Source organism: Lampris incognitus, chromosome 19, assembly GCF_029633865.1.
Source record: "Lampris incognitus isolate fLamInc1 chromosome 19, fLamInc1.hap2, whole genome shotgun sequence".
Classification (NCBI taxonomy): domain Eukaryota; kingdom Metazoa; phylum Chordata; class Actinopteri; order Lampriformes; family Lampridae; genus Lampris; species Lampris incognitus.
This window is the reverse complement of record NC_079229.1, coordinates 37124843-37144431: the sequence shown is the minus strand read 5'-3', so window position 1 is coordinate 37144431 and position 19589 is coordinate 37124843. Positions and strand designations below refer to the sequence as shown.

General features: G+C 48.9%; 1 protein-coding gene across 1 annotated transcript in view; it reads left to right on the top strand.

Annotated features, from left to right (window-relative positions):
* Positions 1-19589, top strand: part of rreb1a (ras responsive element binding protein 1a) — a 109984-nt gene that overhangs the window by 78226 nt on the left and 12169 nt on the right. Inside the window, exons 8-15 of the mRNA XM_056299694.1 lie at positions 2529-2667; positions 2834-2976; positions 7382-7571; positions 10874-11167; positions 13773-14259; positions 16828-18448; positions 18781-18968; positions 19139-19327. Of these exons, the coding sequence (XP_056155669.1) occupies positions 2529-2667; positions 2834-2976; positions 7382-7571; positions 10874-11167; positions 13773-14259; positions 16828-18448; positions 18781-18968; positions 19139-19327 (3251 nt within the window). The remainder of the gene's footprint in view (positions 1-2528; positions 2668-2833; positions 2977-7381; positions 7572-10873; positions 11168-13772; positions 14260-16827; positions 18449-18780; positions 18969-19138; positions 19328-19589) is intronic.

Genomic DNA, 19589 nt, shown 5'->3' with positions numbered 1-19589 from the left:
TCCTCTCCTCCTCTCTCCTCGCTCCTCGGTGTAATGTGACACTTTAGTTACCAGTAGCTGTAGCTCACTGGATGACCTTTCTTCTGATAAACATCCACATCAACACACACACACACACACACACACTTATAGATAGATATATGTGTATGCCTGTATACATACACATGCTTTGGAAGGCACAGCTCACCCCAAACGTGCACGCTCACATACACACTTGCATACATGTGCACTCTCATAGTAGTCAACACACATCTAGAGAGAGGCCACAGACTCACTCATATTGGTACGTGACATTCTTGTGTGGCTGTTTGTGTGTGCGCGCGCGTGTGTGTGTGTGTGTGTGTGTGTGTGTGCATTGCACTGATGTGTTTGCTAGAGGTTGTGCCTTGCACGTGGAGACACGTGCACACACACACACACACACACACACACACACACACGTGCATACAAACAGCTCCTGTTTCATAAATCAAGCAGTGATCTTTGACCTTTTGGTGGACATCTCTGAAGCAGCACAAGACCTTCTGGAGGAGAGAGGGAAAACTAAAGCAGCAGGTCGGAAATGTGATTGCATCTTAGTTTACATTATCAACTACCAGTGGGGGCTGGTGCTAAAAAAATGGGGGGGCGCAATTTGCCTTGGCGCAGCCCACCTGACAGCTGCTTTAATGTCCACACAGTCACAGTTATTCAGAAGGACCATGTAGCCTATAGGTTTTATCAGGGTTGGCAGACGGTGGATGATTGACAGTTGAGACGAGGCGTCGTGGTGGGTGTGAACATGATTGACAGCCATGAGAATTGTCCAATCACATTAGATCAAAAAACATTAAAACAATACCAATTCACTGCCAATAAGAGTGGGAGTGTCTGGGGTGCTCAGAACAGCGCCCCCTGGAAAACCTGCAGAAACCAATCAGACAGCAGCCTCAGGTCACCTGCTCGCCACAAGTTTGAGGGCTTACAAAAGGTATGGTTTGGCCAGCGCCCCCCACCCAGGAAGTATAAGTATTCAGACAGGAAGTATATGTATTCAGACAGGAAGTATATGTATTCAGACAGAAACCAACCAAATACCATTTGAACCAGTATTTAATGCTGCTGACAGGCGCTCACAGACTCAAACCACTTTTATTTCATCATTATTTGCATTATACAACTACATTATATTTAACATGTTTAAGTAGAATTTCATCTCTTGATGTCTGAAGGGGCGGCGCCCCAGCGCCCTGTACTGGCCAGCCGCCACTGTTAGCTACCGTTCACTGTTGAACAAGACACTTGGTCTACATCTAGCCCAGTGTAGCAGCTTCCCGTGAGCACAGAGGAAGACGATGGTAATGGTCAGTGTGGGAGTGTGTGGACATGAAGCAGCACAGGGCTGAAACTGCTTCTGATGGATGAAGGTGTAAATGACCATGGTTGGTAGAAGGTGGTGGGGAAATCCCCTTTTCAATTCAGATTGGTTTGTTTTTTTTCCCCCATTAAGTATTTGGTGTAAAACGGAGGGGGGGGGCATTCAGTAAGGCCCACATCCTCTCCCAAACTTCCTGTTGTGGCCTCATCACTTCCTGCTCTCTCCCTGCTGACCATATAAGGGTGTCAGACTGCTGAATCTGCTGGATAATTACACACACGGAGAGATCATTATGGGCTGTGTGTGTGTGTGTGTGTGTGTGTGTGTGTGTGTGTGTGTGTGTGTGTGGGGCGTTACTGTTTGTGCTGCTGTGTGTGCACATGAACCAATGTGCAGTGCATGCAAGTAATTTTTTATTTTTTTTGGATTTCCCCCCTTTTCTCCCCAATTGTACTTGGCCAATTACTTACCCCACTCTTCTGAGCCGTCCCGGTCTCTGCTCCACCCCCTCTGCTGATCCGGGGAGGGCTGCAGACTACCACATGCCTCCTCCCATACATGTGGAGTCACCAGCCGCTTCTTTTCACCTGACAGTGAGGAGTTTCACCAGGGGGACATAGGATCACCACTATTCCCCCCAGTTTCCCCTCCCCCCCAAACAGGCGCCCCGACTGACCAGGAGGAGGTGCTAGTGCAGCGACCAGGGCACATACCCACATCCGGTTTCCCACCCACAGACACGGCCAATTGTGTCTCTAGGGACACCCACCCAAGCCGGAGGTAACACGGGGATTCGAACCAAAGATCCCCATGTTGGTAGGCAACAGAATAGATCACCACACCACCTGGACACCCCCAAAATGCATGCCTGTAAATTTGACCAACACCGAATCGGATAGATGTGAGACTGACCAGCCAGTCACCCATCATGGCCGATCAAGCTGAAAATCGGCTGATTCTCGTCACTGGCCGATCAGTCGGTGCAACTCTAGTGGAGAGTGTCTGGAGGTTAAAGGTCACTCCTTTCAGACACCCTCTTACTCTAGTTAACACTGTGGATCAAATCAACTACCAATCCTTTTCTTTTTAACCAGATTCACTACCAACATGAATGATATTCATGTTCTCCCTGTCTCGCTCTCTCTGTCTCTCTCTCCCTCTCTCTCTCCAGACATATGAAGATCCATGAGAAGGACCCGGCCAGTGGCGGCCTCCCTGTCAGCCCCCCCTCCCCCACCAAGCGGCGCCGCCCCCCCACCAAAAGGCGGCTACAGGAGGAGGAGAACGGAGAGGAGCCCCCCAACAAGAAGGCAAGACGCACACACATACACACACACAGCATTAGGTCACCCCTGGCTCGTCCCCCATTGGATGTTTTACTTTAACAACAATAATCATGGTAATGTTGTACATACTGAAATGATAATTGAGCTTGCAATCCAATTTGTTATTCCCTCTGTGTGTGTGTGTGTGTAGATTGTTGATGACAGTCTCCTGGAGGAGGCACCCACAGTAAGAGGAGGTGAAGAGGAGTTCCTCTGCCCAATCTGCTTCAAAACCTGCTCCTCACGACATGAACTGGACTCTCACATGGACGCACACCCTGACACAACGCTCAGGTATAAACACACATACACAGGCACACACACACACACCCTGACACAACACTCAGGTACACACACACACCCTGACACAACACTCAGGTATAAACACCCACACACACACACACACACACACACACACACACCCTGACACAAAGCTCAGGTACAAACACACACAGAAAACCTGCACGCACATACTCACACACACTGCAATCCAGGTATAAACACACACATATACACATGGGCGGCACATGTGGGCGGCACGGTCGTGCAATGGTTAGCATTGTCGCTCCCCAGCAAGAAGGTCCTGGGTTCGAACCCCGGGGTAGTCCAACCCTGGGGTTGTCCGGGGCTGTCCTCTGTGTGGAGTTTGCATGTTCTCCCCGTGTCTGTGGTGGGTTTTCTCTGGGTGCTCTGGCTTCCCCACCATCAGCAAGACATGCCTGTTAGGGTTAATACCCCTGTCTGTGCCCCTGAGCAAGGCATGGCCAGACGGACTGGAGCTGGTCCCTGGGTGCTGCATGGCAGCTGCCCCCTGCTCCTCGCTACACAGCTAGGATGGGTCAAATGTAGAGAGTACATGTCCCCACGGGGATCAATAAAGTATCTCAAAATCACTTATACAGTTACACACACTGACACAACGTCAGATACACACACACACACACACACACACATAGACTTGGAGACTTAGAAGCAGTCATAATATCCCCACTACCTGTCTTTCTTTCCATCCGTTTCTTTTTGGCGATCTGTCTTTTTCTGTTTGTCTCTGTCTGTCTGTCTGTCTGTCTGTCTGTCTGTTTCTCTCTCTGTTTGTCTTTCTGTCTCTTTCAGTCTGTCTCTTCCTTTCCGTCTTGTCTTTCTTTGTCTCTCTCTTTCAGTCTTTGCCTATCTCTCTTGCCCTTTCTGTCTGTCTCTCATTCTGTCTCTCTCTCTCTTGCAGTCTGTCTCTGTGTCTGAGGGTGAGTGAGGATGACAGACACAGCCTGGAGAGAGAGCAAGAGAGAGAGAGAGAGAGAGGGCTGACTAGAGAGAGAGAGAGGTGGGGGTGTGCAGCTTAATAAATCAGAGACAGGGTTCAGGAGATTTTAGGATGAGTTAGGCTGGTCCTTGTTGTCATGACAACAAACCCCACTGACACAGTCAGTAGTCATAGTGACACAACTGTTTCAACTTAAAACTACCCCCCTTTCACACATACACACACACACACACTCAGACCTCAGTGTTGTTGTGTGGGTACCAGATAGTGGGTAAAGAGAGGTGAACAGAAGATGAAACCAGGAAATAAAAACGAAGAAGAAGAGAGACTGATAGAGAAAGAGAGAGAAGAAGAGATAGAACCAGAGATAAGTGGAGAGAGAAACCAAGAGATGGATGGAGAGAGACAGCTTAGATGGAGAGATGAATAGAGGGATGGAGACAGGGCAACAAGTAGATGGAAAGAGAGACAGGGGATAGGTGGTGAGACGGGCGGTGTTGGGAGACGGTTGGTGTTCTGTCGTTATCTGGGGGGAGGAACACTTTGTGGTTAATCCTCTTAATCAGCCCGCTGACACAACCCGTTAAGAGGATAAACTGACTGCAGGATCAACCAGAGGGCCAATTTAACAGACAGAAGGATGGAGGGAAGGATGGAAGGGTGGATGGCCTCGTTGTGGTCTCCTCTTTCCATCCCAGTGGGACAGGATGGAGAGTAGCATGGATGGAGGGGTGGAGGGGTGTCTCTCTCTCTCTCCTCCTCCCTGCTGTTGCTGAGGAGTTGATTTGGGACGTCCTGTCAGAAGAGAGCAGGTTGTTAAATCACTTACTACCACCAGTACACATCCACATGTACACTACACTGTTCACACACACACCCACACTATTCACCCATATCACACACACACACACACACACACACACACACGGTGGAGAGCTATTCTCATATTTTGGACAGACAAACTGTGTACACTGAACAGTCACACACCAGGTTGTGATTGAGAAATGGCGGGGGGGGATGTCTATGAGAAATGGGGGGTGTTTGTGAGAAATGGGGGTGTCTATGAGAAATGGGGGGTGTTTGTGAGAAATGGGGGGTGTCTGTGGGGATGGATTGAGTAAAAGAGAAAGAGAAGATGACAGGATAAGGACAGGAGAGAGGAGGGTGAAAGGGGGATGCTGAGAATGAAGAGCTGTGTGTGTGTGTGTGTGTGTGTGTGTGCGTGTGTGTGTGTGTGTGCGTGTGTGTGCGTGTGTGTGCACGCGCACTTGCTCGAACTCGTACTCGCACTTGCATTCCCTTTCCTGCCCCCCAAGAATCCTCTGACAAGGTGTCTGAAGGGATTACACAAAGCTTAAGCACACACACACACACACACACACACACACACACACACACACACACACACACACACACACACACACACACACAGGATGCAGTGTGATAAGAGTGTGTGACTGTGGCAGACACTGAGCAGCTGTCCTTCTCAGCGTTTAACAAGCACGGGACCTGCAAGACAGGGTTCATACACACACACACACACACACACACGATCAATTGCGAACCACCAAGAAACAGTGCCTCCTAGCGGTATGCTAGAGAATGAAAGTTTTAATTTTTCTGAATGCAGTTGTCTTTACCCTCGTGTTGTCCACGCGTTGTGCGTTCTGCCTCATATTGTCCACATGTTGTGCCTCGTGTTGTCCAGGCATCGTGCATCCTGCCTCGTCTTCAGGTCATCAGGAGCCGCTTCAGGAAACCTCTGATTAAACCAACTTCATTTCATTTTAAACCCCAAATCTATTTTTTGTTTTTTAACGATTTCCCCCTTTTTCTCCCCAATTGTACCCGGCCAATTACCCCACTCCTCCGGGCCGTCCCGGTCTCTGCTCCACCCCCTCTGCTGATCCGGGGAGGGCTGCAGACTACCACATGCCTCCTCCCATACATGTGGAGTCACCAGCCGCTTCTTTTCACCTGACAGTGAGGAGTTTCACCTGGGGGACGTAGCGCGTGGGAGGATCACACTATTCCCCCCAGTTCCCCCTCCCCCCCGAACAGGCGCCCCGACCGACCAGAGGAGGCGCTAGTGCGGCAACCAGGACACATACCCACATCTGGCTTCCCACCCGCAGACATGGCCAATTGTGTCTGTAGGGACGCCCGACCAAGCCAGAGGTAACATAGGGATTCGAACCAGCGATCCTCGTGTTGGTAGGCAACGGAATAGACCGCTACGCTACCCGGACGCCTCAAACCCCAAATCTATGTTGCAGGAAGAAACAAGCTGTCGTTCATCACAAACTGTGTGACTGTCTGGGTTTTCCCTCTTCACGGTGCAGGAAGACCGCGTTTAATCAGGGACACCCCTAATTTTTATAAACCTGTTTATAAACCAGACAGCACGGTGGCCTCCTGGCAAGAAGGTCCTGGGTTCGAGCCCCGGGGTAGTCCAACCTTGGGGGTGGTCCCGGGTCGTCCTCTGTGTGGAGTTTGCATGTTCTCCCTGTGTCTTTGTGGGTTTCCTCCAGGGGCTCCGGTTTCCTCCCGCAGTCCAAAGACATGTAGGTCAGGTGGATCACCCGTACTAACTTGTCCCTAGATGTGAATGTGTGTGTGTGTGTGTGTGTGTGTGTGTGTGTGTGTGTGTGTGTGTGTGTGTGTGTGTGTGTGTGTGTGTGTCAGCCCTGGCAGTCTGTCCAGGGTGTCTCCCCGCCTGCCAGCCAGTGACTGTTGGGATAGGCTCCAGTATCCCGTGACCCTGAGAGCAGGATAAGCGGTTTGGATGATGAATGGATGGATGTTTATAAACCTTCCGGGTCAAAATGACCCTAAGACCATCTTGGTAGTCTAGTGGTGTGCAGCTTTCATGGGAATCTGAACAAAACCACGTTTCGGTTTTTCTAACGTTGGGGCCCTCTAGGACAAGTCGTCACACCTCAGGGTGAAAAAAGGTCTTGTAGAGTCTTTTCTCTGCTGTTCGACTCTGTTGTGGGTCGTTCTGACCCATAAGACAACAGAAGGGCTGGACGTCATTTTAATTGTTCAACGCTTACACACAAAGCACAGAGAGCTACATTACACTTGCCTACTTTCTCCAAGAATACTTGCCTTTCAGGCCACAGTTTGAAACCCAAATAACAGGTTTTGCTTAAATTGACTTCATATGTACTCAAATGTCCAGCGACCTCTCCAGAGGTCACGGGACAGGTGAGGTGAGGTGAGGTGAGGTGAGGTGAGGCGAGGCGAGGCGAGGTGAGGTGAGGTGAGTGTGAGGTGAGGCGATACTCGTACGGTGAAAATATCACTTCCTCATCATTTCATCATCCAATCACAAAATGATCATGATGTTCTGTTGCAATCTGTCTCTCATTCACACACACACACACACTCACACACACACACACTCTTATAACGGAACAGTCTGTCTGTCTGCAGGTGTGACCTGTGTTGTGTGTCCTTCCGTACACACCGCGGGTTGTTGCGTCACAACGCGGCGGTCCACAAGCTCCTCCCCCAGGACCCCAGCGGGCGTCCGTTCATCCAGAACAACCCCTCCATCCCCACAGGATTCAATGACCTCGCCTTCATCGACTTCTCTTGCAACAAGTTCCCGAACATCGCACAGGTAGGTCACATGTCTGTTAGCTGAACGTCATATGGTCGTCATCAGCAGCAGGCAACACTTCGTCATCAGCAGCCAGCAACACTTCGTCGTGAAACGAAACATCATTTCCCCCAGCCCACCGCAGTGCGACACAAAGACAAAAACACATATCCAACAACAACAAGAACTTCAAGAACACACATACTAACGAAGACGTACAGTGGCTTGCAAAAGTATGCATACCCCTTGAACTTTTCCACATTTTGTCACGTTACGACCAAAAACATAAATATATTTTATTGGAATTTTATGTGAAAGACCAACACAAAGTGGCACACAATTGTGAAGTAAAAAAGAAAATTATACATGATTTAAAAAAATGTTTACAAATAAAAAACTGAAAAGTGCGGTGTGCAAAAGTATTCAGCCCCCTTTTCTCTGAGTGCAACCAATAATTGCCTTTAGAAGTTGCCTGATGATTGCTGAATGATCGAATGTTGACCTAATGACTAAATAGAGTCAACCTGTGTGTAATCTAATCTCAGCACAAATACAGCTGTTCTGTGACGGCCTCAGAGGTTTGTTAAGAGAATATTGGGGTGCAAACAGCATCATGAAGTCCAAGGAACACACCAGACAGGTCAGGGATAAAGTTGTGGATAAGTTTAAAGCAGGGTTAGGCTATAAAAAGATTTCCCAAGCTTTGAGCATCTCACGGAGCACTGTTCAATCCATCATCCGGAAATGGAAAGAGTATGGCACAACTGCAAACCTACCAAGACACGGCCGTCCACCTAAACCTACAGGCCGAACAAGGAGAGCACTGATCAGAGATGCAGCCAAGAGGCCCATGGTGACTCTGGACGAGCTGCAGAGATCCACAGCTCAGGTGGGGGAATCTGTCCACAGGACAACTATTGGTCCTGCACTGCACAAATCTGGCCTTTATGAAAGAGTGGCAAGAAGAAAGCCATTGTTAAAAGAAAACCATGAGAAGTCCCGTTTGCAGTTTGCCAGAAGCCATGTGGGGGACACAGCAAACATGTGGAAGAAGGTGCTCTGGTCAGATGAGACCAAAATTGAACTTTTTGGCCTAAATGCAAAACGCTATGTGTGGCAGAAAACTAACACTGCACATCACTCTGAACACACCACCATCCCCACTGTCAAACATGGTGGTGGCAGCATCATGCTCTGGGGGTGCTTCTCTTCAGCAGGGACAGGGAAGATGGTCAGAGTTGATGGGAAGATGGATGGAGCCAAATACAGGGCAATCTTGGAAGAAAACCTGTTGGAGTCTGCAAAAGACTCGAGACTGGGGTGGAGGTTCACCTTCCAGCAGGACAACGACCCTAAACATAAAGCCCTGGCTACAATGGACTGGTTTAAAACAAAACATATTCATGTGTTAGAATGGCCCAGTCCAAGTCCAGACCTAAATCCAATTGAGAATCTGTGGCAAGATCTGAAAACTGCTGTTCACAGACGCTCTCCATCTAATCTGACTGAGCTTGAGCTGTTTGCAAAGAAGAACGGGCAAAAATTTCAGTCTCTAGATGTGCAAAGCTGGTAGAGACATACCCCAAAAGACTTGCAGCTGTAGTTGCAGCAAAAGGCGGTTCCACAAAGTATTGACTCAGGGGGGCTGAATATTTTTGCACACCACACTTTTCAGTTTTTTATTTGTAAAAAATGTTTTAAATCATGTATCATTTTCTTTGTACTTCACAATTGTGTGTGCCACTTTGTGTTGGTCTTTCACATAAAATTCCAATAAAATATATTTATGTTTGTGGTCGAAACGTGACAAAATGTGGAAAAGTTCAAGGGGTATGAATACTTTTGCAAGCCACTGTATATCCAGACTAAAAAAAAAATATCATTGTCCAAGGGAGCACATGCCAGCCAGGATGACTGTTGGAACTGCCGGTCTGCATGGGCTAGCAGTTATTTTAGCCTGCCCTGCTTCCGCGTCCTGCCAAACCGCCCTCGGTGCTTCCTCCTCGGGTGCAGCTCCAGGCAGGGGCCGTGGTCCTTGGGCCCTCCGGATGCAGCAGACCCAGCTCCCGACTCTCTTGTGCAATGCTCGGCTTCTTGCTAGAGCCTCCTCCTTGATCAAACAAACAGAAACAAAAACACATCACACACACAAATGTCAATAATATGACCCGATTTTCTCAAGACAAGTGTTCACCGGTCGATCTATTAAGATTCAAGTCAGAACTATCCCTAAACTCTACCATAAGAAAAAGAGTACTCCGAAATGATTATCAACACGACCAACTGCGTGCAAACTGCATTGGTCAGCTTTATCTGTCAGTGATTACAGCACTCCCACGACATCGAAAGCATTGCCACAAAGTCCTCACTTATGCTCTCGCAGCCAGACACCCCCGACACACCACCCCGCACTCCACACAACGACACCAAAAACACCACAGTCAACGCCAGGCGAGGCCGCCCCCAGACCGCCCTCAGTGTTATCAGAACCGCCGGTCTGCATGGGCTAGCAGTTAGCCTGCCCCACTTCCGCGACCTGCCAGACCGCCCTCGGTGTTTCCTCCTCGGGCGCAGCTCCGGCAGAGCCGTGTTCCCTGGGCCCACAGTGCAGCAGACCAGGCTCTCTCAGCCGATCCAGCGCCAGCTCTCCCAGCCATCAAACGAAGACAAACTTAAACACAGACGTGGACAAAGACACTGCATGGACGGTACTGGATGAGGCCGCTGCAAACGGGAATTCACACCGCCATCTTCCCGCACCGGAAGTGGGGGAAAAATATATACACGTAAACTGTTAAAAAAGCTCTCTTTGTTTTAGGAGAGTCTGTGTTGTCCAGTGTTCCAAGTACAATGTTCCTTCACATTTAGGCCCTGGTTTAGTCTGCCAGATTGTGAGGGATGCATACTTGACTCTCTTTGGCTCGGAAGATGTTTGAATCTTTTCCCCATTCACCTTCTTTGTATAACTGTTGGCATTTTTGTGCAAATCAGCAAGCGGTAGTGTTCTGAACTCATGAGATGTGAACGGAGTTTGAGCAGATTAGACAGACCGGGAAAACCAAACATTGAGACGAGGGTGTTGATTCTCAGTGCAGTTGGCATTACTAGTGATCCTTTCACATTAGAGACTGGTTTGATTATCTTCATATCAAAATATCGCTGAACGTAGCTTCAAATGAGCCACTCTGCCATGCATTCTGTTATTCATAAGGAATGATGGGAGCAAGATTTCTTCAGGAAGAGGAGGATGGTGTCATCTCAACCTCTCTCTCTCTCTCTCTCTCTCTCTCTCTCTCTCTCTCTCTCTCTCTCTCTCTCTCCAGGTTTGGTGTGAGACTAACCTGCGACGTTGTGTCAGTAAATTCCACCGCTTTGTTTGTGAGAGATGTGACAAGGCGTTTCCTTTGCGCTCAGCCCTTGATCTCCACAAGACCACTGTACACCCTGAGCAGACTGCCGCCACAACAGTAGGTGCCGTGGAGAAAACGGAGGAGAGGACAGAGGCTGGAAAGGGAGAGTATGATGCTGAGAAAGAGAGCCAAGCCAAAAAACAGGAAGTCCTGCCTCCAGAGCAGGCCAGTTTCCTTGAGTCTCTGGGCCTTCAGCACGTTTCCAAGGTAATGTATGCTAATCTAGTATTGCTTGGTGATTTAAATATACACATGGATAATGTAAACAATACTCTCACAAGGAATATTACATCATGCCTGGACTGTTTTGGATTACAGCAATATATTGATTTTCCTATGCACTCCAAAGGACACATTCTTGATCTTATTTGCTGCTCTGGTGTATCTCCTCTTAATTGTACTGCATCTGAATTGCCCATTTCCAACCACAAGTTAATGTGTAATGTCTTTCAGTATTAATATTATCCAAAACAAATTTGTTACGTTCCATCTCATTCCGTAATATTAAGAATATTGATTTATTTGCTTTTTCTGGTGGAATTGATAACCTCCCCAGCAAAGACAATTTAACCACCCCAGACTAACTGGTCGCTCATTACAGCAATGGACTTTATAGTCGTTTAAATGGTCTTACTCCTTTAAAAACCTGGTCTACTTCCTATACCCACTCCCCCTTGTTTACACTTGAATTACGCCAGTTTAACACTAAAGGCCATCACCTAGAATGCCTTTATGTGAAAACTGGCCTTTTTCATAAAGACAATCACATACTTCATTATAAGGAGGCTGTTTCCACAGCTAAATCTCCCTATTATATAAATTTAATTAGATGAGGTGAAGGAAACAGAAGAGCCCTGTTTTCCATAGCAAACAATATTTAACGGCCACCGGACATTCTTGGACATCACCTTTATTCAGTTGCTTAATGTAACACCTCCATGACCTTTTTAATGCCAAAATTAAAAATATTCACCACCAATTGACCTCTTCAAACAATACTGCATACAGTTCACCTTATTCACCCTTCTATGTTCCCCTCTTTTCTTCGCTATCTAGTTTTAATCTCCCTACTGTTGCTCAAATGTCTGGTCTCATTCATAAATCCAAGTGACCTACCTGCCAGTCAGACCCCCTTCCTACTCATATAGTAAAAGTCTGTCTACCTTCTCTGTCCTCTTTAATAACTGATATCATACATTCCTCCCTTACTTGTGGTATTGTTACCTAATCTCTCAAAACAGCTGCAATATCTCTAATACTCAAGAAACCTGGTGCAGACCCCAACAATTTGAATAAATTTTGCCCAATTTCAAATTTACCGTTTCTCTCTAAAATACTTGAAAGAAGAGTTGCAGCTCAGTTACACACTCACTTGGCTGACAACAATCTGTTTGAACAATTTCAGTCTGGTTTTCACTTCTTTCACGGTATGGAGACGGCCTTGGTGAAAATCACCAATGATCTGTTGATGGCTGCTGACTCTGGTCTCTTAACCATACTCGTCCCTCTTGACCTGAGTGCAGCCTCTGATACTGTCTCACATAACATCCTCCTAGAGAGATTAGCTTCCATTGGAATCATTGGCTCCGCTCTTGATTGGTTTAGATCATACCTCTCTGGCCACACACTCAGTTTGTCCGACTTGGAAATTTGTTCCCCAGGGCTCTGTATTTGGTCCCCTCCTATTTATTATTTACCTTTTACCTCTTGGCAACATTTTCAAGAAATTCAGCATTCAGTTTCACTGCTACATGGATGACACCCAGCTCTATGTATCCACCCCCACTTCCCTTTCTGACTGTTTACTGGAAATTAAATCCTGGTTCTAATACAACTTTCTCAAACTTAATAGTGATTAAACTGAGGTTCTCCTCATAGGTACCAAATCTACTTTGACTACACCTGATAGTTTTTTCTTTGACTATTGACAATTTCATAGTTTCTCCTTCCCATCAGGTTAAGAGTCTGGGTGTCGTCTTGGCTTGCACATTATATTTTGAAGCACACATCAACAATGTTACTTGGTCTGCATACTTCCACTTACACAATATTAATCGTCTTCACCCGTCGCTTACACCTAATAGTACCACCATTCTCATTCACACCCTGATTACATCCTGTATAGACTATTGCGATTCTATCCTCTTCAGTCTTCCTCTCAAGTGTTTCCATAAACATCGATTGGTCCAGAATTCAGCTGCCTGTATCATTACCAGAACTCCTTCCATAGGTCATATCACTCCTGTTCTTCAGCAACTTAATTGGCTCCTTGTTAAATACCGTATCGACTTCCAGATGCTGCTCCTCACCTTTAAGGCCTTTCATAACCTAGCACCTTCATATCTTTCTGAACTCCTTCATATCCACAAGTCCTCCCACACTCAGATCCTTTTCTACCATCCAACTAACTACACCATCTGCCCGCTTGACTACCATGGGGTCTAGAGCCTTCAGTCATTCTGCCCCCCCCCCCACCTATGGAACTCTCTCCCTCAAGACATTCACAATATTGACTCTCTTTCCACTTTCAAGCCCCGTCTCAAAACCCACCTTTTCAAACAGGCAAATTCGGTCTGATCCTGACTTCAATGGTTACACCCACATTGAGTTTTGCACTGATGATGATTTTATTCCAATTGCTGTGTTTGATTTTATGTTTTAATACAGTGCTCCTTGTTTTTAACTGTGTTTTGTAAGGTGTCATTGAGTGCTTTGAAAGGCGCCCATAAATAAAAATGTATTATTATTATTATTTATTACCACCCCTGCTATCTTATTCAGTGGTAATCATAATTGATTGTTTATTGTGCAGGTGAAGGCTGGTCCTTCTGATGAGGACATCCGCCAGGCTCAGCTGGACAGCATCAAGGTGATCCACGTGGAGCTGCCATGCTCCTCTTTCCCTCAGGAGCCAGCATCAGCCTGCCTGCCAGGGGGTTTGAGTCTGAGCCTTGGTCTGGGAGTGGGTGGTCTGGCGGCATTGGGCGGTCTCAGTCTGGGGATTCCTCTGCTGGAGGCTGCGGCTTCAGGTTCCAGCCTGCAGGGCCTGACTCAGCGAGACGCCCTCAGCCTGCTGTCCCTGCAGCCCTTCCAGGCCGGCTTCCTCCTGCAGCCTGACGGGGGCGCAGCAGAGGCCAGCGCAGCCTCCTCCGGGGTCAAACCAGGCGAGGTGGGAGGGGATGGCATCATGGAGCTGGCCGACATCCAGCAGATACTTAAAGTTGCGGCAGCGGTGCCCAATCAGGTGGGCCCGACTCTTCCCCCATTGGCCAAAGCTCCGGGGTTTGTTGGAAGTCAAGGTAAGTGTGGAGCAGCTTCCCCTGCTGGTGTTTCTGCTCTGCTCATTTTATTCAATATGTTGACATGTGTTTGTGCAGAACAATTTTCAGCTCACAGTTTAGTAGTTTAATTATAAAGAAGTCGTCATGTCCCGTTGCAGAAAAAATCAACACATGTCACATTTTAAGGCAAATAGTCCGTTGGCTCCTATGTGTGTGTGTGTGTGTGTGTGTGTGTGTGTGTGTGTGTGTGTGTGTGTGTGTGTGTGTGTGTGTGTTTTAAATCTGACTCATTCTCACATTTTTTGGTTATTTTGTTGTTTTTGTCATTCAGCTAGGTTAGTTAGTGATCCAGAGGTTTCTATGTTCATAAATAAATAGAGCTACATCTATTTTTTTTTGTATTGTATGAGGAAGTCGGGAGTTGCAGAGAAGTGTGTAGGAGTAGTGCAGGATATGTATGAGGGAAGTGTGACAGTGTTGAGGTGTGTGGTTGGAATGACAGATGAGTTCAAGGTGGAGGTGGGATTACATCAAGGATTGGCTCTGAGCCCTTTCTAGTTTGCAATGGTGATGGACATGTTGAGGGACGGGATCAGGCAGCAGTCTCCGCGGACTATGATGTTCGCGGATGACATTGTGATCTGTAGCGAAAGTACGGTGCAGGTGGAGGAGAGCCTGGAGAGGTGGAGGTATGCACTGGAGAGAAGACAAATGAAAGTCAGTAGGAGCAAGACGGAATACCTATATGTGAATGAGAGGGAGGACAGTGGAATGGTGAGGATGCAAGGAGTAGAGGTGACGAAGCCATATGAGTTTCAATACTTGGGGTCAACTTGTGACAGAAGGGTACCAGCAAGAGTTAAAGGGAAGGTTTACCAGATGGTAGTGAGACCAGCTATGTTGTATGGTTTGAAGACAGTGGCACTGACGAAAAGACAGGAGGTGGAGCTGGAGGTGGCAGAGGTGAAGATGATAAGATTTTCATTGGGAGTGATGAAGAAGGACAGGATTAGGAAGGAGTATATTGGAGGGACAGCTCAAGTTGGACGGTTTGGAGACAAAGCAAGAGAGGCAAGATTGAGATGGTTTGGACATGTGGAGGAGAGATGCTGGGTATACTGGGAGAAGGATGCTGAATATGGAGCTGCCAGGGAAGAGGAGAAGAGGAAGGCCAAAGAGGAGGTTTATGGATGTGGTGAGGGAAGACATGCAGGTGGCTGGTGTGCCAGAGGAAGATGCAGATGACAGGAAGAGATGGAAACGGATGATCTGCTGTGGCGCCCCCTAATGAGAGCAGCCAAAAGTAGTAGTAGTAGTAGACATCTCTTTCTATTGTATGTGAGCAGACAGAACTTACTGGGAAAAGGTTCATATTACAGTCATCTGATCCTCAGAAGAGAAGTGATGTGTTCATTTTTGTTCACGTATTTGTAGTGAATAATATGGTAGATAACATTAACATGTGTATTTCTACATTGGACCAGTATATGTCGGTGCAGGACCGGTATATGTCGGTGCAGGACCGGTATATGTTGGTGCAGGACCGGTATATGTCGGTGCAGGACCGGTATATGTCGGTGCAGGACCGGTATATGTCGGTGCAGGACCGGTATATGTCGGTGCAGAAAAACAGAACTGAACAGAAAGAGAGCAAATAAATGCCACATGTTCCCACGCGTTGACAACACCTGGTGGACACACAGACATCATGTTTTAAAATCATCATATATGGTTAAAATTTCCTGCAGTGGTCAACTGCCTCAAGACTTTCTAAAATCTTCAGATACAATTAAAAAATGGATGCCTGGGACATCCGGGTAGCGTAGCGGTTTATTCCGTTGTCTGCCAACACGGGGATCGCCAGTTTGAATCCCCGTGTCTGTGGGTGGGAAGCCGGATGTGGGTATGTGTCCTGGTCGCTGCACTAGCGCCTCCTCTGGTCAGTCGGGGCACCTGTTCGGGGGGAGGGGGAACTGGGGGGAATAGCGTGATCCTCCCACGCGCTACGTCCCCCTGGTGAAACTCCTCACTGTCAGGTGAAAAGAAGCGGCTGGTGACTCCACATGTATGGGAGGAGGCATGTGGTAGTCTGCAGCCCTCCCGGATCGGCAGAGGGGGTGAAGCAGAGACCGGGATGGCTCAGAAGAGTGGGGTAATTGGCCAAGTACAATTGCGGGGAAAAAATATGCACATCCCATGCTTGCCAACCCTTTTGATTTCAACCCTAACCCTAAAAACTCATTACTGTGGACACTCCAGCCGTGGACACACATGGGCAACTGTCACCTAGAAGCATGTCAGAGAAGTTAGAACTCCACGAGGTTGTTACTTACCCATGATAGAAGATCAGCTCTATGTGTGATTAGAAAAGAGCAGAGGAGCAGAATCAGTTGTTGACCAGTGTGAAGAAATGCACTTCTGGTGTGAACAGCCAGGCTCCTGTTCATGCCAGAATTGATGCTTCATGGTGCTCCCGTGTCTCGTGTGAACCCGGCGTAAGCAACATACTGGGTCTTGTTGTGCACGTCCGTACAGATGGAGTAACGTTCGAGTATGTCTGAATCTCTCTCCCTCCTTCCCTCTCAGGTCAGAAGACTATGCCTCCTCTGAAGCCCAAACCTTTGATCACCCCACGCTCCAGTCTGTCATCCTCCACTCCGCCCCCCCTCCAGAGTTCCCAGCAGGCCTCACTAGGCTGCATCAGCCCCAGCTTGCCACCCCCCACCCCCACACTCTTCAAAACACCCTCCTCATCTTCCTCAGCCGGCAGCATGGGGCAGATGGAGGCAGAGTGTATGGGTGACGCCAATACACCAATGTCTGATTCGCCTCCTGCAGCAACCACAACCATGCAGGAGGAGGCGGGGCTTAGCAACAGGAAGACAGGAAGCAAAGTGGGTAGCGGCTCATTCCCCTGTCGTTTCTGTGACCAGGTCTTCTCCTGCTCCAGTGTCCTGCAGGTCCACATGCGCAACCATCTGGGCGCCCTGCCCCACCAGTGTAACATCTGTGATTACGTGGCTCCGGACAAGGCCACTCTCATTCGACACCTGCGAACGCACAGCGGCGAGCGGCCCTACGTTTGCCGTGTCTGCCACTACCCCTTCACCGTCAAGGCCAACTGTGAGCGCCACCTCAGGAAGAAACATGCCAAGACCTCCCGAAAGGACATTGAGAAAAATATCAAGTATGTCACCTCCACAGCCACCATCCCCACCACCATCACCAACGCCTCCACCCAGGAGGCACTGGAGACCGGGGTGGGCATGGAGACCACCTGTCGGTACTGCGGAGAGGACCTGGAGTCCTTCCGGGCCCTGCAGCTCCACCTGCGCACACACAACGGCTGCCAGAGGAAACCCTTTGAGTGCCGGCGCTGTGGCGCAGCCTTCCTGGCCAAGCGGAACTGCATCCACCACCTGTTGAAGCAGCACCCCGAGGTGCAGGAGCGAGAGATCGAAGAGCACATCACCACACTCACCCCCTCTGCCCTGCCGGTGGCCTCCATACGCGGCTCCTCTGCCAGCCAGGCGGCGCTGAATGGGCTGAGTCAGCCAGCGATGCCAGTCCTGCAGACGGTGAAGGTGGAGGAGCTGAGTGGTTTGGTTTATTCTGCTGCCACTGAACTTGACCAGCCCCTGGATTACTCTGCTAAAGGCCGCAGGGCGGCAGGGCAGCAGGCAGGGGTCAAAGTGGAGAAAGTCTCTCCGGGATACGAATGTTCCTCTCTGGACCAGCCCATTGACCTGTCCATCCCCAGCAAGCGGCAGAGGAGGGAGGGAGGCATGGAGAGGAAGGAGATCAAGGTGGAGCCAAGTGGGAGCTCTGTGGAGCAACAGGCGATTTCTCTCTCCAAGGCTCTGCCCCCCCTGCACCCCCATCCACAACCAGGCTGCTACCAGCTCCCCCCTGGTTCTGCCACCCCGCCTGCCTCTCTCTCCACCATCGCCACCTCGGCCAGAACCCTGCGCCTCAAACCACTGCTCCCTAAACCCAGCGCCTCCTCCTTGAAGGAGCTTCCTCCGCTTGCCTCCATTGCTCAGATCATCCATTCCGTCTCCGGGGCACCGGACCTGCTGAAGAGAGACAACGCCCCGCCAGACACCAAACTACACCCTGATCCTGCGACAGACAGCCCGGGTACCTCTATCGCTGCTGCCACCAGTGTGGAAACACAGAATGAGGACGTCTCAGAGGGGAGCTCCAGGTACCCATATCATCTTCTTTAGAAGAACAATGAATGTGAATAGCAGTTCTTTCTCACATGCGTGACAGCAAGCATTCCTCCTAAATGTGGAGTGGCGTTCTCTTGTCTCCTCAAATGAACAGAAACCACCAACATGCTGAAAGTCCTTTTTCATAAGAATGATCAAATGATCTGATTTCTGAACTCTCTGGTTTATTTAGAAATGTAAAATGTACATTAGGATTTAAACAGATTCTCAAGCTTTAAACGGCTTGAGTCTCCAAACCAAACACCACAGCAATGAACTGTCACTCAACCCAATCCCCCCCCCACCTCCTCTGGCTGTCCATCAGGAAGCGGCCCAGGAAGAAGGCAGTGGCGGTGGTGAACAGGGAGAAGAAGGGCTCCAGTGGCGGGCCAGGGATTGATTTGGAGTCCAGTGGAGAGTTTGCCAGTGTGGAGAAAATGCTTGCCACCACTGACACCAACAAGTTCAGCACCTACCTGCAGACTGGAGCCGGAGACCTGGGCCACAAGAGAGGTAGGTGGATGGGATCATTGGGCAGACAGACAGACAGATGGACGGATTGAATGAGATTATGATCTGTGTATAGAATGAAATCTAAATCATGATTCCTTAACAGATAAGAGTAAATGGAACAGCATGATAGCCTCATGATCAGCTAATGATCAACACATGACATCTTACAGATGCTGAGAGAAAGGGAGGAGGTGAGAAGGAGGGCGGAGGAGAGGAGAGTAAACCCGCTGTGGTGCTTCCTCAGTCCAAAGGGAAGAAGAACGCCTATTCCAACTCTGTCCAAAAGATGACTTGCCCCTTCTGCCCCAGAGTCTTCCCCTGGGCCAGCTCCCTGCAGAGACACATGCTAACACACACCGGTACCCCCCCACACACACACCCACACACTGCACACTGTTACTACACCACTCTTAGCTGTCCATTGTGTCTGATGACGCTTGCTGTGGGGGGGGAGCAGGGCGCTGGTGCCACTTCATGTGGCTGTGGAGGCCAATGCGTGAGCCACACATTCGTCCACAGGTGGGGGAAGGGAGCCCAGATGTTTGGGTTATGCTGGCAGCCCTCTGGTGTCGTTGGGCACGTCTTTCGGGTCCTCCTCTGTGTTGGTGTAATCTATTTGTT